At 43.4% G+C, this 23,646-nt stretch overlaps 2 protein-coding genes across 2 annotated transcripts in view; one reads left to right on the top strand and one right to left on the bottom strand.

Annotated features, from left to right (window-relative positions):
- The window catches only part of fab1 (1-phosphatidylinositol 3-phosphate 5-kinase fab1), a 48,573-nt gene extending 44,773 nt beyond the window's left edge, over positions 1-3,800 (top strand). Inside the window, 2 exon segments of the mRNA XM_028309451.1 lie at positions 3,073-3,259; positions 3,333-3,800. Coding sequence (XP_028165252.1) covers positions 3,073-3,259; positions 3,333-3,336 — 191 coding nt within the window. The 3' untranslated portion in view covers positions 3,337-3,800.
- A 3,102-nt stretch (positions 3,801-6,902) lies between these two features.
- On the bottom strand, positions 6,903-22,161 carry LOC114356343 (uncharacterized). Its single transcript, XM_028309450.1, has 11 exons — positions 21,946-22,161; positions 20,994-21,869; positions 19,447-19,564; positions 17,190-17,391; positions 16,623-16,793; positions 16,487-16,534; positions 15,772-15,942; positions 14,613-14,783; positions 12,517-12,708; positions 10,284-10,390; positions 6,903-8,242 (listed from the first exon to the last, which is right to left on the bottom strand). The coding sequence occupies exons 1-11, from the start codon at positions 22,124-22,126 to the stop codon at positions 8,182-8,184; spliced, it is 2,298 nt and encodes a 765-aa protein (XP_028165251.1). The 5' UTR covers positions 22,127-22,161; the 3' UTR covers positions 6,903-8,181.
- Between the last annotated feature and the right edge of the window lie 1,485 nt (positions 22,162-23,646).

Genomic DNA, 23,646 nt, shown 5'->3' with positions numbered 1-23,646 from the left:
ACTGGTGAGAAATACCCGCGCTATTACAAACAATGAAGAACTCAAACAACAATTTCAACAAACCCTATGGAATAAAACTATGCATCTACCAAAGAAAATTACATCCGACGTTGAATGCGAAGAATACATACTACAACTAGAAAAAGCTATTACCGAAACACTGGATAAGTATGCACCACTACACGAGAACAATAGAAGAGATCAACTCCCAGAACATATCGATAAATTGATCAACGAAAGAAATAAAGCAAAAAGAAAAGCGTGGCGACTGCGATTTAACCAGGACGTTATAACAGAACAAAGAAGAAACTACAATCGTCTGAAACGTCTGGTTCAACAGGCATTAGCGGAATACAGCAACGATAAATGGACACGGCTAATAAACGATCCACGCGATAACAGAACCCAGATGTGGCGAATGCAACGTAACCTAAAGGCCCCAGTACAGAGACTTCCCCACATTGAGGGTTGCAACAGCGAAGAAGAAACCATCAACGCCTTGGTCGACGCAGCAATCGTCACGGAAGCTGAGATAAACAACGAAGACAGGGGTACAGAAAAGACTACACCATTTCAGCCTCTTGACCCTACAACCATAGAGGAAATCAAATGTATGCTGAGACGTTTCAAAAACAAGAAAGCACCAGGCCCGGACAAAATCAAAGCGGATGCCCTTAAACTAGGAGGCAACCCCTTTCTCATCAAGTACAAAGTAATAGCCGAATACCTATTGATGTCAGGTTATTATCCGAACAGGTGGAAAATCGGAGAGTGCATCTTCCTTCATAAAGCAGGCAAGAATCATCGGGACGCCAAATCATACCGACCAATTACCCTACTAAACATCATGGGTAAATTGTATGAGCGCCTTCTTCTGTCACGCCTACGACAGACAACCGACAGACTCCAACCACCATTCCAACACGGTTTTACAAAGCATAGAGGTACAGGCACTCAGATTCTTCGCACTGGCAAGTTCATAACGGATGCGTTGGAAGCAAAAGAGAGCGTGGCTATGGTATCGACAGATCTCTCGAAGGCTTTCGACTCTATTAACCACGAAGGTCTAACGAAGAAGCTTCAAATAGCAGACGTCCCGAATAACATCATAAAAGTAATCGAGAATTACCTCAGCGGTCGAAAAACCTACGGTCGTTTCAGAACCACGAACGGCAAAGAGAAACCGGTGCCGCATGGAGTTCCCCAGGGCTCTATACTGGGGCCGGTCATTTTCAACCTATATGTACATGACATTTGGGACAAACGAGACCACATCCGCGGACTCAAGCTCTCACAATACGCTGACGACCTGTGCATCATCAACAGATCTCCCGACCCAAACTGCGCGACGACACGCGCGGGGTGGGCCGCAGACACCGTCATCAACTTCTACCGCCGCTGGGGGCTAAAGTGTAACGTAGACAAAACGGAGTGTGCCATGTTCACTCACAAAAGAAACTACCGCAAAACCATACGAATCAGAGGCGAGGTAATCGAATACAAAAACAGTATAAAATATTTGGGCGTACACCTAGACAAGACCATGACCATGGGCAAACAGACAGATTACGTCGTCCAGAAGGCGCGACGAACACGCAGTGCGCTGGCCCCTATAATAGGTTGGCACTCCAAGACGGATCTGACGGTGAAACTTGCCGTCATTCAGGCCTGCCTACTTCCTATACTGGACTACGGCGTGGTACAACTGCTCTCACGCTACAGTAAGAGCAATTTGTTGAAAATTGAACGCCAATATCGATTGGCCCTCAAGACAGCTGGACAGTTCCCAAGACGTCTAGAGACCGCAATTCTCTGGGATATGCTAGACTGGGATCCATGGCACCTTCGTGCACAAGATTTGAATGAGGACATGCTGCGCCGACTTGACGAAATGCACATCGAGGATTTAGAGACCCCGGGAGACGCCTATTTCAGATACGGACAACACAATCCTCTCCTGACTAACACTAGACTAGGCGAAATAAGTTATGTACCAAAAAAAGATAGGAGTCGGCTGCTCAGTAAGCGAGCAACCGCTCCTCGTCCCCATAGATTATAGTCATAGATAAGGATAGGACAATACGAAACAACATTATAAAATTATATAAATTTATTTTGTAACTACACACTAATAAGCACAAAGCACGCATTACACGACACTTATACAGATCTTTCAGACAAACATAAGTAGACTGTAAGTAGCTGACACACCCATAGGTCGAACACACTACTGGCCTGTGGATCTATAATGTAACATATAAACCAGGGAAATAAACATCTTTCTATTCTATTCTATTCTATTCACGCTGGGCCTCATAGGTAACGCCAGTACAGACGCACAGTACCAGTACCTTCCTGGCCGCGCACTGCGTCATGGACTACTCGCTGCTGCTCGGCATCGACAGCCGCACGCTCACGCTCGGCCTCATAGGTAACGCCAGTACAGACGCACAGCACCAGTACAGGGCAGCACCAGTACCAGTAAACGGCAGTATCAGTACCAGTGCGTATAAAGTTCAGACCTCTCCAATTTGTCTGGCCACCAAGGGAAGTGAAGTATTTGAATAATTTCGAAAGAAGACAGACGAACTAAATGAAAATCTATTAGTTGGTCATAGTATGACTCTAGTTCAAATGTTCCTCTTCCCACCTAGATGGGAAGAGTAGAAATAAAAATCCACTCTTCCCACCCAGGTGGGATTGGTGGAATAGGGGGTTCAATGTAATAGAAAAAGTGAAATTAAAAATAAAAGATGTTCTTTAAACACAAAGCTAAAATAAAAAGTTGAGATAAATTGGCTCAAAAACTGAATTCCGACAAACGTTACTTCGACATTACGTTACTCCGACACTACTGAATATCGACATGACTTTACTTCGACACTACACTACTTAGACAAAGGCGAATATCCTTTGTCGGAGTAGTGTAGTGTCGAAGTAAAGTCATGTCGATATTCAGAAATATCGGAGTAGTAACGTAATGTCGAAGTAAAGTTTGTCGGAGTTTACTTAGGTAGCCAGATAAATTGGTTCGGACTCTCATACCCATATTGACTCAATAAAATGTTACAGATTACATAAGAACGTTTACCTGGGACAAGAAACTGGAGCATCTGGTGAAGAAGAACCTCGGATCGGGACAGCCGACTGTGGTGTCCCCGGCCGAATACCGGCGCCGCTTCTGCCAGGCCATGCGCAAGTACTTCCCGCACTGTCCCGCGCACTGGGACAGTCTTATCCAACAGCCTGCGACGCAGCCCTAGCATTAGTGGGACAATGTTGGTGGGACATCAACACTGGGAACGCCTCATCCAGCAGATTACGACGCAGCCCTAGCATCACAGTGGAACACTGGGACAGCCTCGTCCAGCCGCCTGCGACCCAACCCTAGCAGTCAGTGGGACAATGTTGATGGCACATCAACACTGGGACAGTCTTATCCAGCAGCCTGCGACGCAGCCCTAGCATTAGTGGGACAATGTTGGTGGGACATCAATACTGGGACAGCCTCATCCAACAACCTGCGACCCAACCCTAGCAGTCAAGTGGGACACCGTTGACAGAACCACGTACCTGTGTCAATAAGCCGCTGCAGTATTCACGTATTATGATGATACTGGGACAGTTGCGGCGGAGCCCTCTAGTGGGACACCGTTGAGATTATTTGTAGTGTGTGCTTCAGTAAGTCGCTACAGCATTCGCTTATGATATTGGGAAAGTTTTGACATGTCAGCTAATTTTAGAGATGTCGCCTCGTGGGGAATCCTAGGTAAGTGTTTCAAAACGTCTAGAAAAACAAATCCAATGAAACTGCGGATTTCTAGTGATTCAATAGGAAAGATTGGCTTATTCCACTATACCCCGTTGACAATCCCCGTCAACTTGTTAGTGAACTTTTTGTTCACTATTCCCCGTTAACGCCAATTGGAACTTATAATTAATGTTATGCCCCATACTAGTATAAAGACGCTACGTCTAGTTTCAACGTGTCAAGTGGTGTCACACGGTCTCAAAAATACTCAAAATATTTAGTAGTATATTTTTGCAAACAAAATATGCAATAACGCCTTAAAATCAGATTATTATATTAACATTGGTTATGAAAGAAAGAACATAAATCGTTGGATTTGTGCATTATACCGTATTCTTGTATTAAACTTTGATCTGAAATCTTAGTTGCAAATTATGTTTATTTATATTTTTAGTATTCTATTATTCGTATAAGTTACCAAAGAGGTAAATTTATTTATATTAATTAACATTCCGTTACACTACATGTGTAATATAAAATATATTTGTATATTATGTAATAATAAAGCAACACTGTGTTAAACTTTAATATTTTTTATTTTAAAGAATTCCCTCTTAGCTTAATTATAATCTACGTCAGTTGAGAATAAAAATAAAGAAAGGGACATAAATAAAAAGTCGAATATTAAAATCAATTGTTTATTTTACCAGGCTCTCATAAGTTACATTTAGTATCATTTCTCCATACATAATAATGTTAACGATGATTGAACAAAAGTCAAATAACTTACATTTCCCACACACTGAACAAAGGCTTTCACAATGTTATTAAATTCCAGAAAATGTCTATTTCACTGGAAACCATTGTACAACATAAAGGTAGCTTTTTGATTTATTTCTTCAACCTTGTGTTAAGGCAGTAAGGTTCTAAGTACGGTAGCTACTCCTTTAGGAGGAAGGTCCATTAAGTGACGCTCAATGAACGATATATTTGACTTCTATATAAATTCTGCAACATATTCTTCCACATTCCAATTAATTTTAATTTCGGAACTATGTAGTTATATGAGAAAGTAAAATACAATAAGTAACGATACGAGATATCCTTTAGAAACAGTAGCAACAATCGTCATTGATAAATCTGATATTGAGTTACGTATAATGATAATGTGTGATAAATATAAAATCAATATTCATTATATTAATATCATAATGTAAATAAAATCAGGACATTCATGATTTTTCTTGAAATAAAGAAAATACAACAAAAATATCAACCGAATAGAATTTTCCATGCCACAAAAACATTTTTATTGAGATAAGATAAATTAAGTGTGATATTCCATACAGAATAAAATGTACAATAATTTCCATTTTTGAAATATTACTGTAAAAGGCAAAGAAGCCATAAAATTGCAACACTCAAAATATGGTATTCAGGATAGGCTATATTTAACAAACTACCACCTTACGCTTTCTTGTCGTGTCATTTCGAAGGCACGATGACATATCATGCCACGACGCGACGTCGTAACAATGCCGTTCGGTGTAGTTCTCCTCACGGCTCATTTACACATTTTTCGTTGAGGTATATAATAATTTATTTGGATTCGGTAATACATTCGACTGTTTGTATTTAGAGCAAAAGTACATAAATTACAGCCAGTTCCAAACAAATAAAAATTTGTTTCCATTAAGAAGAGTACTTTTATAAATCAGTATAACACTGATTTATTTATTATATATGTATAATAAAAATTCTTTAAAATAGAAATAAGTAGGTAATTTATACAATAAAACAAATATTCGAGCTGTACACGGAGTGAAATTCAAATGTGAACTAATAGACTTTTTACTTTCATTTTTTTTAATTCCTTAATTTACAGACGCTAGAGCCGTGTCTTCTTTTTTGTTTTAATCTAAGGAAGATAACCATTCCAAAAATATATACTCAGCTCGGACGACAAGATGCGTTTCGTTGCATATCATACGCGGCTAGCTTTCTGAACAGCGTTTAAACTAACAATCAACTTCCATTCAATTCTAAGTTTCGACTCACACAGAGGTAGGGGAAGCTCTAATATTTGGGCGACGCCGCATCGCAAATATGGAATTGTAATATTTTAATAAAAACATAATTATGAAAACACCAATAAAACTGACGGAAAAGCAAAAATAGTGTGGCGATATCTATCGACGCGACACTACTAACTAGTGGTAGTATTTAACTAACAGATGGCACTGACACACACATTAATGACACATGCCACTGCGCCTACAATAGCATGGCATATAGTTCCAAAATACTGAACTGTCCTATGCATGACATTGACAGTGGGGCGCCACCGTCAATACCGGATCGCTGGTTCCGATTTTTGCCATGTTGGAAACCATATAGTTGAACGATGGTAGCGCCCCCCTGTCATTGAGTTTGGTGGGACAGTTCAGCGTGGGTCATCTTTACCATCATACTTATTGCTTCTTTTTACATTTAATAAGTTGTTTACAATTTTCATTGTGAATGCGCTGCGGCACGCCTAAGTATACTTTATGTTTGATGATGATGGCTAAAATAGATTATGAAAAGATGCAATAGCATAATATCTACAAAATATGAATGTAAAAACATAATATAATGAGATTTCAATATGTTACTCTCACAATCAATTTTGGTTTCTTTATGTATTTCTAAATATTTACCACAAGTGTAGTGTGAATCTGACTAAATCGTTGAACTAATGGAAACTCGATGATTTTAAATAAAAATAAGCTCTTACAGCAATCTAATTGATAAATGTATCTTATTATTACATCTATTGTTCAATAGCCAAAAATATGTATTTATGGTAGTTTTGAAAACTACAATTTAGCGATTTTCACGTAAAATACATTATGTACATGGAATATGCCATAACAATAAAATTTGTACAACTATAGATACATTAATGTATGTATTATGTTAAGTATCCGTCCAGGTAATATTTGTATGTCAGTGCAGTGTTTTTATTCTGGTGAATTTAACCCTTTATAAGGGCTATATTTCACCGAGACACCATGGCGCGCAACCAGTCGCCGCTACCAACAAAATGTATACAGCTTTGCGCAACCAAACGGACACCAGGTGAGTAACTTTCTATAGAGCTGTATACATTTTGTTAGCGGCGACTGGTTGCGCCGCCATGGTGTCCCGGTGAAATATAGCCCTTAGGCTCTGTCTCTGTGTCGTTTTAGACACTGTACAATTTTGAACCCTATCCACTCGTCATAAAGTCGAGTACCAATAATAACATCTTTACAGGGTTAAAATTGAGAAGAAACACTGTCAGAGTGCGAGCATTAAAAGATCGGATTTATATTTAAGCCAATATACTACAATATTAAACAGTTTTTATTATAACATTTACATTTTAACGCAAAATTACGTAGAAAAATAGAACACATAATGTAGAAAAAAAATTTAAGACCTATTTTTTAATCGTCAGATAACTTTTATTGCAAGTTTGACATATTTTAAAACAGTTTTTGTATAGAAATATCATTGTCAGTAACCAGTCTACAGTTTTATCAGAGTAAATACAAATGAGTAGGTTATCTTCATAGAAACGCACCGGGCGCGGTTTGTATGTGAGCGCGCACGCATACACTAACAAAATTTAGCGTGGATTCGCGCTAATCATTTGTATTTACTCTGGTTTTATTCTGCAGATAAAAGTTATTTAACAGTTGTAAAATTTTAGCCTTTTACGTGTGAAATGAACAACCAGACTTTATTTCCCTTCGAAATAATACTATCGAATAACTTATAACCTAAACACCGTGCTGTGATAACCTTCAAGTGAAATCTAAGATAGTTTCAGCCTCCAACCAGAAGTTAAATAGTCAATATTAATTTATTCGTGAAAATAAATAGATCATTTCAATAAGGATTACGAAAATTTTCTTTATAATGTACATTTATAATGGTAAGCGTAACGCATTTGCATTTTTTTCAAGGACATGTTTTTATAAATTTTTCACATTAGATAACCCTAGCGATAAGAAATACTATACTTCTATTACGTTATACATTTTACACTTTTAGATTATATTGTACGTACATACAATGAGTCGCTTGTAGAAGCGGTTACTGTTCTTTTCTACAAAGATATTGATGGGATGTATTGCTCTCTTTCACTCCAGTTAAGAGTAACGGAGACAAATGACGTTTTATTGGGTAAGGAGGACTTAGAACAGATTCGTTGAGTGTATAAAACCAAGGATTTTCATGAAGGATAAATATAATAATATGATTTTCGTGAATATTATACAAATGTGGCGCACTAAAAAAGAATTCTTTAAAGACTTCATTATAATGTATAATGGAATTACAAGTTGAACAAATGCGTTACAGTGTGGACAATGGGTGTCGTGTGTGGATGTGATGTAGTGTGCTCACGTGGGGTGCAGCGTGGTGCTGAGGTTTTTCAGCTGCTCGAGCCCGGCCAGCAGTTCTCTGGAAAGATTAAAATAGAATTACAAAGTATAATGTCATCTGCTCCAGCTCAATCTGAAATAGGGAATGCAAACCTCGCGAGATAGGGGCTCAAGTGAGATCCCGCGAGTTAATGAATAACAATACTGCGAGATCTCGCCAAAATCGAGATCTCGCGAACGAGACTGCATTCTTTAATCTGAAATGTCGTCGCGTGCACACCGAAGCGAGGTTCCCACAACAGCTGTGGTACAGCACAGCTCAAAGCTGCGTTAATTCAACCTGAAATATGTCCCCTACGCGCACGACATAAGGCTTAATGTTCACCGGAGCGAGGTGTTAATGACGGCGCAGTTCTACTAGAGACACAGTTTGACCTGAAATATGTACTCTACGCGCACGGCATAAGGTCTAATGAAGCGGTTCCCGAAAGGTGGTCCGCAGAACCCTGGGGTTTCGTGGAAAGGCCGCAAGGGTTCCGTAAAAAATATTATCCCACGTTTTGTGACCAAAGTTGTTCGCTCGCACCGACTTGTTTACGCACAAGGGAGGGGCAGGGCGTGCGGGCGGAGTAGTACGGGGGTTCCGCTAGGAAAAGTATAATCAATAAGGGTTCCTTGGCAAAAAAAAATTGGGAAACACTGGTCTAGTGTCTCACCGGAGCGAGGTGTCGGCGACGGTGGTGGCTGCAATATGTACTCTACGCGCGCGACATAAGGTCTAGTGCAAGGCTGCTCAACCTTTTAAAGAGTCGGGCCAAACGGTGGATTTAGTCACTTACATTTTTGACAGCGAACTTCAGAGAGGTCTTAGGCTGAGTTGCACCACCTAACTTTGACCGTAACTATGACGTTAATCGGTGTTTTTTGTATTTAGTTTGACAGATTTTTGACGTTTGTCAAGTTAAAGTAAGATGGTGCAACCCAGCCTTAAAGTTTGTACTGTGCGCGCGGACTTTTTAATTTTTTTTTTTTCTAACTGTACATGCGCGGGCCATTTAAAATTCTTATACGGGCCACACTGTGGCCCGCGGGCCTGGGGTTGAGCAGCCTTGGTCTAGTGTCTCACCGGAGCCCGGCCCAGGTTCCCCGCTGCTTGTTGTGTGCGGCAGCTGGTAAGGCCGTGGAGCACATGCTGGGGGCAAAAAATTGCCCTCAGCCGGCGCAAAAGCCGAAGCCGGCGGTGAGCCTCATGGAGGTAGACGCGGGGGCGTCTGCCTCCTAACATTGAGGCCCGAAGTGCGGAGAGAGTTGCCCTTCTAAGGGCGACAGTTTGAGTGAGGCTGCGGCCAAAGCGTGGGGGTACGCAAGTGAACGACTTAACGGCGCCTTACGTGCTACCCCACTAAGCGCCACCCGAGGGACCCGTCAGGTTTTTAGTGGGTAGGCCCTGCCCTTCTGGCAGGGAGAGCCCCACATAACCCACCGGAACCCCCGAACCGGTGGGTATGCATTTCAATACATTTTCCTGACGCAAAAAAAAAGTGTCTCACCGGAGCGAGGTGTCGGCGACGGTGGTGGCTGCAATATGTACTCTACGCGCGCGGCATAAGGTATAAAGACTGTTCGCCGAGAGTTGATAAAAAAAAATTAAATATCAGAGGTTCTAAACTCATTATAAATTGCGGCCCGCTAATTATTTTTGTCGATATAATGAAAAAGTTGGTAGATTATCATTATTATCTCTTTTAAATTTACGGGAATTATTCCGGTTAGGGCATACGTGGGGATACGGATCAAACACGTGGCGTCCATATGTTGGATAAAAAGTATTTCATTAAATATCAAGTGGCTTATAGTGTATCCCAATGTTGGGCAGAGCCCTACCCACTGTCATACCATTCATTTCGGTCTTATGTAAAATAAATCTATTCCGTTTCACACATTGCGGCCCGCCGGCCGGGGCGCTTGACGACAGCTGCGTGGCTCGTACCATGGTACTCAGTGCGCGTTGTGACAAACGACGCCCGCCATACAGAATGCGATAATTAAGCGACAGTCGCTATTGCAAGACATTTCATAATATTTATCAACTCTCGGCGAATAGACTAGTGGTGTCTCACCGGAGCGAGGTGTCGGCGACGGTGGTGGCGCGGCGCAGGTCGGTGCCGACGCGCGCCTGCAGCGCCCGCGCCGCGCGCTCCTCACGCTGCGAATGCGCTAAGTCCTCCTGTAATGTGGCATTAACATCAACATTACACAACTATACTCATAATCTCTGCTCAAATCGGGCTGGAAGACGTAGCGTGGGCAGGCCTCCTACTAGGTGGACCGACGATCTGGTAAAGGTCGCGGGAAGAGCCTGGATGCGGGCAGCGCAGGACCGTTCATTGCGGAAAACCTTGGGAAGGCCTTTGTCCAGCAGTGGACGTCATTTGGCTGAAACGAACGAACGAACTCATAATCACTGTAAAACACTTCAATCTACAGGTCTAAAGTGGCCCCGAGACGATCAATCGCGATTGTCAATTCTACGTGATTGTCAATTGACATTGATCGTTTACAAAAGGCATTGAAGCGATTGTCAATTAAATTTACGTGATTGAAGCAAATTGATGATAATTTTAATTGAAGCTCAATTGACAGGTGCCATTGAAACTAATATTGATCGTTTCGCTGAGCAATTGACAATCGTTTCCGTCGATTGGAACGTAAATAAATTGACAATCGCAATGAGGGCTATCGTTTTAGCGCTCACCAGTTAGCGCCACTGTTAAGTAAGGTGCTGTCACTTGCTAGTAGCGAAGACAGTGGCGCCAACTTGTGAGCGCTAAAGTGGTAGGAGGACTATCGTATTTGCACTCATCAAGATGGCGCCACTGTAGAGTAAGGTCCTGTCAGTCGCCAGGGGTGCCAACTGTTAAGTATAAAAACGATAGCCCTCATTGATCGTCTCGAGGCCGCTTAACGCATAAAGCTTCAATCACACCAACGCATGCAGATCGCCATCGCCTGCGCGATCAAAGGCCAACGACAGGTCGCGCGACCCATGACAGGTCGTTACAGAGCACACAAATCTGAATCACACGAGATCTGAGGTGAGGTGAGGTGAAGCAGTTTGGTTTTTATGACATCAGAGTTTNAAAATTCGTGTTTTTTTGGTTATTTGATAAATTTCTCCAAAAAATGCCCCTATAACCGGTGGTTTTTATTACTTTGTATTATTCTCTATCGTATTATCTTTGTAAAACCAAAAATTGCATGTCTCTATCCCTATCACAACATTTGCTATGATCGTTTGAACAAAGGCCTGCCACAACATTATTCTCCGCTACAGGTAGAGACAATTTTAATTTTAACTAAAATGCTTATTTTACTTCGATATCTTTTGTTTTTATTTGAAATCTAATTTGTCTTTATCAAAATTACAAATCTAGAGCCATTTTCAGTTTTGTTGTTAACGAAGCGTTGAATGGCGCGCCCGGAGAGGCTTAGTTCAAACGATCATTGCAAACGTTGTGATAGGGATAGAGACATGCGATTTTTGGTTTTACGAAGGTAATACGATAGAGAATAATACAAAGTAATAAAAACCACCGGTTATAGGGGCATTTTTTGGAGAAATTTATCAAATAACCAAAAAAACACGAATTTTAAAGCGGATTTTTTTCAAAAAGTATCATTTTTTTATTATTTGTTGGCCTTTTTGTGTATTTTATGTATTTTTTTAGTATTGCCTGTTATTTAGTACTATTACTGTTTTTATTTTATCAAGATATACCGCTAAGTTTAAAAGTTATTATGTTTTCTTTATAATAAGTAACTGGAAGAAAAAAAATTTTTTAAAAAATTAAAAAAAAATCTCAAATTTTTTTTTACCTATTTTTTGTCGATAAAAATTGGTCTAGTTTCATCTATTTTCATATGTACACTTTAACGTGACTCACACTGTATAAAGCGACATGCAGCGTTGAAATTCAGCTCGACCTAGGTCTAGACTATTTTCTGTTAGAGTACTTACAGTAGCTCCATCCACGCCAGCTTCCAAGCTCTAAACGGCAGTATGTAGCTGGAAGGCGTAGACACAGTCATGACGTCACGCAGGGCGCTGCCGTCTCACTCTAGACCTCTCTCTCACTCTGTAGACTATGACTTACCGCAGCTCCGTCCACACCGGCTTCCAAGCTCTGGGCAGCAGTATCTAGCTGGAAGGCGTAGACACGGTCATGACGTCACGCAGGGCGCCGCTGTAGTGTCGCTGTATATAAAGCGACATGACGTCGACGACTTTCAAATGCGGCTCGACCTAGCTCTCGAGTCTAGAGTCTAGATTACCCTCTGTAGACTAGGACTCACCGCAGCTCCATCCACACCAGTCTCCAAGCTCTGAGCAGCCGCGTCCAACTGCGCCGCATACATCCGATCGCTTCTCCGTGCCTCCAGCCGCAAGCTGCCGTCTCGCTCTAAACTACTCTCCTTCTCTCTCTCTCTCACTCTGTAGAAAGTACTCACCGCACCAGTTTTCAAGCTCTGAGAAGCAGTATCTAGCTGGACGACGTAGACACGGTCATGACGTCACGCAGGGCGCCGCTATAGGGACATATAAAGCGACATGCAGCGTTCATATGCAGCTCGACCTTGGTCTAGACTATTTTCTGTTAGATTACTCACCGCAGCAGAGTCCACACCGGGTTCCAAGCTCTGAGCGGCAGTATCTAGCTGGAAGGCGTAGACACGATCATGACGTCGCGTAGGTCTGTCCTATAGCGAATTTCGCTGCATATAGCGACATGCAGCGTTCATATACAGCTCGACCTAGGTCTAGACTATTTTCTGTTAGATTACTCACCGCAGCAGAGTCCACACCGGCTTCCAAGCTCTGGGCAGCAGTATCTAGCTGGAAGGCGTAGACACGGTCATGACGTCACGCAGGGCGCCGCTGTAGTGTCGCTGTATATAAAGCGACATGACGTCGACGACTTTCAAATGCGGCTCGACCTAGCTCTCGAGTCTAGAGTCTAGATTACCCTCTGTAGACTATGACTTACCGCAGCTCCGTCCACACCAGTCTCCAAGCTCTGAGCAGCCGCGTCCAACTGCGCCGCATACATCCGATCGCTTCTCCGCGCCTCCCGTAAGGCGGCGCGTGTTGAGTCGAGCTCCAGCCGCAAGCTGCCGTCTCACTCTAGACTACTTTCCTTCTCTCTCTCTGTCTCTGTGTAGATTACTCACCGCAGCTCTGTCCACACCAGCTTCCAAGCTCTGAACGGCAGTATCTAGCTTGAAGACGTAGGCACGGTCAAGACGTCACGCAGGGCGCCGCTATAGGGACTTATAAAGCGACACGCAGCGTCCATATGCAGCTCGACCTAGGTCTAGACAATTTTCTGTAGAAAGTACTCACCGCAGCTCCGTCCACACCAGCTTCCAAGCTCTGAGCGGCAGCATCTAGCTGGAAGGCGTAGACACGGTCATGACGTCACGCAGGGCGCCGCTGTATATGTATAAAGCGACATGCAGCGTTCAAATGTGACTCGACCTAGGTCTAGACTACCCTCTGTAGAAAGTACTTACCGCAGCATAAACCACATCAGCTTCCAAGCTCTGAGCGGTAGCATCTAGCTGGAAGGCGTAGACACGGTCATGACGTCACGCAGGACGGTGCTGTAGTGTCGCTGTATATAAAGCGACATGACGTCGACGACTTTCAAATGCGGCTCGACCTAGCTCTCGAGTCTAGAGTCTAGATTACCCTCTGTAAAGAGTACTCACCGCAGCTCCGTCCACGCCAGTCTCCAAGCTCTGAGCAGCCGCGTCCAACTGCGCCGCATACATCCGATCGCTTCTCCGGGCCTCCCGTAAGGCGGCGCGCGTGGAGTCGAGCTCCAGCCGCAAGCTGCCGTCTCACTCTAGATTACTCTCCTTCTCTCTCTCTGTCTCACTCTGTGTAGATTACTTACCGCAGCTCCGTCCATACCAGCTTCCAAGCTCTGAACGGTAGTATCTAGCTGGAAGGCGTAGACACGGTCATGACGTCACGCAGGGCGTCGCTGTAGGGACTCGACCTAGCTCTAGACTACCCTCTGTAGACTATGACTTACCGCAGCTCCATCCACACCAACTCGCAACTTAAGTGATGTTCATCGTAATTATTTTTTCATTTTTTCTTCCAAACTCTGAGCAGCTGCGTCTAACTGCGTGCCTCTTGCAGGCTGTCGTCCTAGCCTCACCCTAGCTAGACTATTATCTCTCTCTCCCACACACTCTGTAGACTATGACTTACCGCAGCTCCGTCCACCCCAGTTTCCAAGCTCTGAGCAGCCGCGTCCACACCAGCTTCCAAGCTCTAAGCGACAGCATCTAGCTGGACGGCGTAGACACGGTCATGACGTCACGCAGGGCGCTGCCGTCTCACTCTAGACCTCTCTCTCACTCTGTAGACTATTACTTACCGCAGCTCCATCCACACTAGTTTCCAAGCTCTGAGCAGCCGCGTCCAACTGCGCCGCATACATCCGATCGCTTCTCCGGGCCTCCCGTAAGGCGGCGCGTGTGGAGTCGAGCTCCAGCCGCAAGCTGCCGTCTCGCTCTAGATTACTCTCCTTCTCTCTCTCTGTCTCACTCTGTGTAGATTACTCACCGCAGCTCTGTCCACACCAGCTTCCAAGCTCTGAGCAGCTGCATCTAGCTGGAAGGTGTAGACACGGTCATAACGTCACGCAGGGCGCCGCTGTATATGTATAAAGCGACATGCAGCGTTCAAATGTGACTCGACCTAGGTCTAGACTACCCTCTGTAGAAAGTACTTACCGCAGCATAAACCACATCAGCTTCCAAGCTCTGAGCGGTAGCATCTAGCTGGAAGGCGTAGACACGGTCATGACGTCACGCAGGACGGTGCTGTAGTGTCGCTGTATATAAAGCGACATGACGTCGACGACTTTCAAATGCGGCTCGACCTAGCTCTCGAGTCTAGAGTCTAGATTACCCTCTGTAAAGAGTACTCACCGCAGCTCCATCCACACCAGTCTCCAAGCTCTGAGCAGCCGCGTCCAACTGCGCCGCATACATCCGATCGCTTCTCCGGGCCTCCCGCAAGGCGGCGCGTGTGGAGTCGAGCTCCAGCCGCAAGCTGCCGTCTCATTCTAGACTACTCTCCTTCTGCCTCACTTACGGAATGTGCGAACACATTGTCCTCATTGCCCCTGATAGGGGAACTGAAACTGCGCAATCTGCGAGAAAAATATCACAGAAACAGTTCCACCAACCAAATGATCCCTCTCTCAAGGACCGGTACTCGGATATGAACTATACCCCTAGTGTAATTACTTGCAAACTGTAATAATTTATAAGTAGCTTGTAAGTACACACTCATGAACATGTACCATTAATTAGACGAATAAAATAATTCTATTCTATTCTATTCTCCTTCTGTCTCTGTCTCACTCTGTGTAGATTACTTACCGCAGCTCTATCCACGCCAGCTCCCAAGCTCTGAGCGGCAGTATCTAGCTGGAAGGCGTAGACACGGTCATGCATGACGTCACGCAGGGCGCTGCCGTCTCACTCTAGACCACTCCCTCTCTCTCTGTGTCTGTAAAGAGTACTCACCGCAGCTCCGTCCACACCAGTCTCCAAGCTCTGAGCAGCCGCGTCCAACTGCGCCGCATACATCCGATCGCTTCTCCGGGCCTCCCGCAAGGCGGCGCGTGTGGAGTCGAGCTCCAGCCGCAAGCTGCCGTCTCGCTCTAGATTACTCTCCTTCTCTCTCTCTGTCTCACTCTGTGTAGATTACTTACCACAGCTCCGTCCATACCAGCTTCCAAGCTCTGAGCGGCAGCATCTAGCTGGAAGGCGTAGGCACGGTCATGACGTCACGCAGGGCGTCGCTGTAGGGACATATAAAGCGACATGCAGCGTTGAAATGCGGCTCGACCTAGCTCTAAACTGCCCTCTGTAAAGAGTACTCACCGCAGCTCCGTCCACACCAGTTTCCAAGCTCTGAGCAGCCGCGTCCAACTGCGCCGCATACATCCGATCGCTTCTCCGGGCCTCCCGCAAGGCGGCGCGTGTGGAGTCGAGCTCCAGCCGCAAGCTGCCGTCTCACTCTAGATTACTTTCCTTCTCTCTCTCTGTCTCTGTGTAGATTACTCACCGCAGCTCTGTCCACACCAGCTTCCAAGCTCTAAGCGACAGCATCTAGCTGGACGACGTAGACACGGTCATGACGTCACGCAGGGCGCCGCTATAGGGACATATAAAGCGACATGAAGCGTTCATATGCAGCTCGACCTTGGTCTAGACTATTTTCTGTTAGATTACTCACCGCAGCAGATTCCACACCGGCTTCCAAGCTCTGAGCGGTAGCATCTAGCTGGAAGGCGTAGACACGGTCATGACGTCACGCAGGGCGCTGCCGTCTCACTCTAGACCTCTCTCTCACTCTGTAGACTATGACTTACCGCAGCTCCGTCCACACCAGTCTCCAAGCTCTGAGCAGCCGCGTCCAACTGCGCCGCATACATCCGATCGCTTCTCCGGGCCTCGCGTAAGGCGACGCGCGTGGAGTCGAGCTCCAGCCGCAAGCTGCCGTCTCGCTCTAGACTACACTCTTTCTCTCTCTCTGTCTCACTCTGTTTAGATTACTTACCGCAGCTCCATCCACGCCAGCTTCCAAGCTCTGAGCGGTAGCATCTAGCTGGAAGGCGTAGACACGGTCATGAAGTCGCGTAGGACCGTGCTATAGCGAATATCGCTGCATGTAAAGCGACATGTAGCGTTGAAATGCGGCTCGACCTAGGTCTAGACTATTTTCTGTTAGAGTACTTACAGTAGCTCCATCCACGCCAGCTTCCAAGCTCTAAACGGCAGTATGTAGCTGGAAGGCGTAGACACGGTCATGACGTCACGCAGGACGGTGCTGTAGTGTCGCTGTATATAAAGCGACATGACGTCGACGACTTTCAAATGCGGCTCGACCTAGCTCTCGAGTCTAGAGTCTAGATTACCCTCTGTAGACTATGACTCACCGCAGCCCCATCCACACCAGTTTCCAAGCTCTGAGCAGCCGCGTCCAACTGCGCCGCATACATCCGATCGCTTCTCCGGGCCTCCCGTAAGGCGGCGCGTGTGGATTCGAGCTCCAGCCGCAAGCTGCCGATGGCGTCGAGCGCGGTCGCTGCCTCGCTCTCCGCGCGGGCCCGTCGGGTGCGCTCCGCGAATAGCTCAGACCTGGATAACGATAGGGCAATTTGTACTTTTCGTCCTTTTTGTATGGAATTTGATTTTTGACGTTTGTCAAAGTTAAAGTAAGACGGTGCAAGGTTTGACTTTGACATATTTTGGCGGGAGAACGAGACATTACGACAAATACACAAGATGGGAAGAGACAGAATAGATTGTCAATTCGAAAGTCGAATCAACCTTTTGTATCGCTTCTCGTTGGCCGTACTTTAGACCCATTACGCAAACGGATTAGCAAGCTGAAGTGGCAGTGGGCAGGGCATATAGTACGCAGAACTGACGGCCGATGGGGCAGCAAGGTTCTGGAATGGAGGCCGCGTACCGGAAAACGCAGCGTGGGACGTACACCCACAAGGTGGACCGACGACCTGATAAAGGTAGCAGGAAGGCGCTGGATGCAGGCCGCTACCAACCGTGCGATGTGGACGTCATTGGGGGAGGCCTATGTTCAGCAGTGAACGTCCTATGGCTGAAATGATCATGATGATGATCTAGACCCAAAGGAAGCAAACCCAGACCAGTCACAGAAATTAAAATTTATCATTTTAAATTTCTGCCCGGCCGGGAATCAAACCCGAGACCTCTTGCATGGTAGTCCGGAATGTTGACCTATACCGTAGGTTCCTATTATATCGTAGGAATGTAAAAATTTTAGTAATTTGACCAGCTGGCCTAGAATCCACGCCACGATATAATCTTGTCGACAAATTTTAGACGACAAATGTATGAATTTATAGCCTGCCCGAGTTTAAGCTACATTTCACTGACAAACAATGGGTTTCTGCATTAACCTGCCATGAATATGGTAATCACCGAACATAAAACACTGAGTAGTACACAGCTTGCAATAAAATTATTCTAGTTAAGGTTGGTGTGGTCACACAATGCGATGACTAAGCTTTAGTACCAAAAACACAATTCAATTGGCGCTCAAGTTGTGCTATATCTCTATGATAATCAAACAAACAAATGTAGAATAATAATGTTGGTTAGTTCTGATTCTATGATGCAATTAGTATCATAGATAGCTCATGAGTTATCATCGTCGAATCGGCGGAGCGATGCGGAGAAGTGCGGAGCGTAGAAGAAAAGTGGAAATATTTAAATCTGATTGGTTATTCAAAAAACCTCTCCGCTCTGCTCTGCCTTGGTGGAAACCGGGCTTGAGTTTAGGCAGTGTATAGGTGTAAGTTTGCGAGCGAGGCAGAGACAGTAGACAGAGACCTAAAGATTCAACTACACCAACGCGTGCAAATCGCCATCACTGGCGTGATCATATTTTATAATAATAATAAATCTTTGGACAATTTCACACAGCGTCAGCTAGCCCCAAAGTAAGCAACTTAATGCTTGTGTTATGGGTGCTAGCTTAACGGATATACTACTTGTAATATACTTTTTTTGTTTTTAAATACATACATATTATACATAGTAACACCCAGACCCGTCACAGAGATTAAAATTCATCATTTCAATTTCTGCCCGGCCGGGAATCGAACCCGGGACCTCTCGGCATAGTAGTCCGTTCTGAACCACTACACCAAACGGCCGACAATATAGGCTAATAACAGGTCGCGCGACCCATGACAATCCTCGCGACCTGTCATTGGCCTATGATCGCGCCGGCGATGGCGATCTGCACGCGTTGGTGTGGTTGAAGCTTAATACCCGTTTTCACCATCAATCCCTAATTTTTATGTGACCCCTATGAAAACAAAATTCATAAAGTGTTACCATAGGGGTCACTTGAAAATTAGGGATTGATGCTGAAAACGGGCATAAGTCAAGTAACGGTCGCAGTGAGTCTGTCCCTGTCGTGCCACGAACCGCCGCTTAAGGTACAACCATAGACTATGGTTTGTCAATAGGCCGAATAGGCCGCGGCCTAGGGGCGGCAGCGTCCTAGGGGCGGCAGATTTCAGATGACGCTTACTCGATTTCAGAAGATAAAAGTTAAATAAAGATCCAACCCCACCCTAGCCAACGGGCGGCAAAACTGTAAATCCGCCACTACATAGATGAAGGAAGGGCAGACGCTGGTACCTGAGGCGCTGCACGTCGGACTGCAGCTGCTGCAACTGCGCCTCGTGGTGCGCGGGCTCCGGTGACGTGCGCCCCGGGTGCACCGGCAGGAAGTCCGGCAGGCGCATGGACTCCGCGCCTAGGAGAGAAACTTGTTAGTGGACCCGCGGAAATCTGACTAACGCACAGTGTGTTATGGGACTGTATAAACGGACATTCTCATTGATTTGATGAAACTATCACGGAATTTAAAGCTGATTTTTTTTATACAATTAGATTAAATATCAGACTATATCTTGCAATTAAAAATGTTTGCATATATTAAGGTATAATTGAGAAAAAAAATAAAAACAAAATCTTTTTTCCTAATTAACTGAATGCGTTTACGAAGCACTTAATACGCTTATTACGTGTAGTTTTAAGAACTCTATGAAGTACTATAACAATTCTGAATTAAATGTTATTAGTTAACGAGTGAGAATATTTTTGCATAATTTTGAAGTAAAAAAATAGGTAACTTTGAATTTTTATACCGCGAAAACTACTTGGAATTTTCAAACGGGAGTTTTACTATCATGTTTGTATAACTGAGCTCTATACGGTTCATCAAATAAATGAGAATGTCCGATTATAGAGTCTCATAACATACTGTGTAACGTTTTGTTTGTGAGGAGGTATCGGACTATCAGAGTTGGTGTGTAAAGAATTCGTTATCATTTGACAGTTCATAACGTACGATTATTCTGTCAAACGCTTTGTTTAACTAACTTTAATGTACGTTATGAACTGTCAAATGATTACGATTGCTTTAAACAATTCCACCTCTGATTATACAGGCTTTGAAACGATAATGATATCACTTAATTATTTCTAAACTAGACAAAATGGAAAAAGTGGATGCTGCTTCACGAGTACTATGGAACGGTATCAATTAAAAGTTACAAAATAAACTGGATCTATCCGAAAAATTAATGTTTCCAGCTTCCCTACATTTAGAGATGTGGCTGTATCACATGCATATCACTTAGCTCAAGGTGCGAAAGTAACTCTCATTTGAATGTACAAGTTTCATTTTGGTCTGAATAAGTTCCACAGCCTGTCTTGTGACACACTTCCTTGTCTTAAGTCTGTTCTTTTTATACCAGCATCCAAAGACTCATCATAACTTCATTTTTAACTTGAAAGATTTAAAATGCAACATTTAAAATTTTCAAAGTAGAATCCTTCCGTAGTACGACGTAATATCATGGGTCCCTTAAGCGTCGTTATAATCGACTCTACTGTACCACAAATATCAACTGTGCCCAATAAAAATAAAGTCATTGACTTCATATTATTTGGGTTAATCCAAGGCGAATAAATATTCATAGCATGACGCAGGCAATGACAAATGAGAAGCAATGAAATTGCACCTTCATGTTCCGTAATTATTACGAGTTAATTAATTTAATGGGTAACAAATTTAAGTTACGAGGTAGTTAAATATGTGAGTACAGTTGTTTTAACACAAGAAAGTTATGTAGACTTGAATTTTACTACACATGAAATATTTTATTATGACAAATTACCTGCATTAGGTGGCAAGTCCAAAGGAAATGTACTTCTAGGCGAAGGATTTCTTCTTGGTGAGAGATTCCTTCTTGGCGAAGGATTCCGTCTGTCAGCAGGGTTCACTGACTCCGTGAGATCCAGATTCAAGTGTGCGGGCAGGTCCAGCGGCACCGGCCCCGCTGCCTCCGCTCCCACCGGCAAGTCCAGCGGGATGCCACGTCTAGACGGTCCCGAATCATTCGAAGTCGATGCAGCACCCATATTATACACATCATAATCATAATTCCTATTGTTGTAACTGCTATTTCTATTGCTGTAACTGCTATTCCTATTGCTGTAACTGCTATTATTTCTCCTTCCCAATGAGGAGGTAGAACCCGCATTGAAACTAGTATTAATCGTAAAGTCCGGTAAATTGTCCAAGTCAACAGATAAAGGGCCGTTGGGGTTCAAGTACGCTTGCTCCACTATTAAGTGATCCTGGACGAAATCTGGCAGAGACGGCATCCCTATAGGCTCGGTGGCCACTTTCGGCTTGGGATGGAACGGCGCGTCGGAATTGTCCGTGTAAAAGTTATGCTTAGACTCCGAATTGTCCACTACACTAAAAGGTACTTCTACAGAACTACTTGAAGACGTGTTATCACTGATGCGATGATTGCTGCCATCGCTAGTCTTCTCTTTGGCTTGTGTGTCGGTCGGACGAGATTTCTCGCGCCTAGACTCCGCATGAACGTCTATTTTGGTCGGCGAATGTTGCACTGTGTTCGCGTAAACTTTAGGCCGAGCGCCCGTGTTTTCGTACGTCGAATTGCCCGGTAGCGACAGGTCCCGCTTCAAAAAGTGCCGGAATGAAAACGGATTATCCTCCTTTCGGGTAGCACCCGTCGACTCTGAAAGAAAAACGAACGATTATTGAGGAATGCCTATATATTTAGCGGACAAAAAACAACTTCGTAAAACACTCACTTGATGACGAACTTTGCGCTTCTGACGGCGAAGACGCACCATTTTCGTTGCTATTATATTTTGCTTCTTCGATTCCTAAGTCTGGTTTTGTAGCATTTTGTTCATTTTCTTGAGAGGGACCTGCGTTATTTGAATTTTGGGGAGTTTTTTTATCCGAAACACCATCTTCGTCCTCCGCCATGATAATGAAAATGACAACTAAGTGTTCGTTCAGAAACGTCCAATTCTCGTTTAGTTTTAATTTCAAGTTGCGTTCTGAAACTGCATACCATAGACAACCGAAAGATTTCAATAAGTGTAAAAAGAGGGCGCTAGCTGCATTACGCAGTTTTTTCAGTTAGTTTTGCGCGTGTGGCTCTAGCTAGTTCCAGCAACTTAATAAAGTAAGATTTTGAGATAAAGAATAGCAAACTCAACCCATAAAGAGGTAATTTTAACAATTCCCCTCAAGCTTTATCCAAGAGGGAAAGAAAGGTATGGCCTGTCTTTCGATTACGTGCTAAACCTAATGAATGGCCTATTCGGTCTATAAAATGTTATGGATGGAATGGACGGAAGGTTTAAAATAAAACGAATTACAGATTAAATTAACAGAGAATTTTATTAGGTAAATACATTTTAAGGCTTTTGTAGCGGATCCTTAAAACATTTAACACATACAGAAGTGATTAGTTATGTGCTGAAATTTACAAGATTTTTAAATAATAAGTAGGTATATTACAATCAAATAACACAACAAAATAAATTCGTTAACAATAAATGCACTTTATGAAATCTAGCTAGCGCCCTCAGCGACTCCATAATAAAATTAGAATAGTAAAACATCATAAAGTAGTAGTGCCTCGAAATTAGTAATCTAGTGGTACTCGTGAAACGTGGGATTAGTGGCACTGCGTATTTTTTTATTTTAACAGAAAATGGGGTGTGTTTTACTATTCAACTTTACTATGGTCAAACGCGTAGTGCATTTATAGTCGACCCAAGAGGTGGCGCAGCTTGCAAATTCCATCGCGGTTGCGTGTAATCCTCATATCGCACGTTCATAATCAAACTGTCACTATACAAAAAAGTCGATTTTTCAGGAAAAGCATTTGAAATGCTCAAATTTTAAAACCTTTGCAAAATGAGCAAAATGCTATTAAATGTTTTGTTTTTTGTTAAATACCAGTAGTGGCTTGTTTGGCTTTTACGGAAATATAATTATCTTTCAAATTATCATAATGGTTTATTTAATATTTAATTTTTTCCCTAAAAATAGTGTCACTTTTCCACTAAAATTGAGACAGTGACAGTTTTCAATTAAAAACATGTTGATGTTGTATTATTAATTCAGGTAGAAATGTCACTATTTTCATATAAATTTGACGATGAAAATTTCAAAATGATTATTATTAAATAAAACTAACATAGAAAAATCAGTAATTTTAATGAACTTAAAGCTTAATAATTTGGATTAAGTGGTACCAATGGTAACAGTAATAAATGTAAATTCTCGATCAGAAATAAATACGTTACACACATGAAATTACTATAAAATTACATCACATAAATCAACTTCTAAGAAAATAAGGTACTCTCTTGTTCAGGCAGCCTTTAAACAACAAGAACTTGATGACCTCGATGAACTTGACGAACTAGATAGTGATTTTTGATTTTTCATGGGAAAAAGGCTCAGAGAAGTAGGTTTAAATTCTGGATCAT

Source organism: Ostrinia furnacalis, unplaced genomic scaffold (assembly GCF_004193835.3).
Source record: "Ostrinia furnacalis isolate ACB-3 unplaced genomic scaffold, ASM419383v2 OfSCF2797, whole genome shotgun sequence".
NCBI lineage: Eukaryota > Metazoa > Arthropoda > Insecta > Lepidoptera > Crambidae > Ostrinia > Ostrinia furnacalis.
This window is presented reverse-complemented; position numbering and strand designations above follow the sequence as displayed.

What these genes read in the sequence shown, in the direction of transcription:
- LOC114356343 (XM_028309450.1), bottom strand. Translation starts at nt 22,126, where the DNA reads ATGGCGGAGGACGAAGATGGTGTTTCGGATAAAAAAACTCCCCAAAAT. An exon ending in TCCGACGTGCAGCGCCTCAG is followed by an intron (nt 17,392 to 19,446) that starts GTACCAGCGTCT and finishes ATCGTTATCCAG; the next exon opens with GTCTGAGCTATTCGCGGAGC. An exon ending in CTGGTGTGGATGGGGCTGCG is followed by an intron (nt 16,794 to 17,189) that starts GTGAGTCATAGT and finishes TAATCTAAACAG; the next exon opens with AGTGAGACAGAGAGAGAGAA.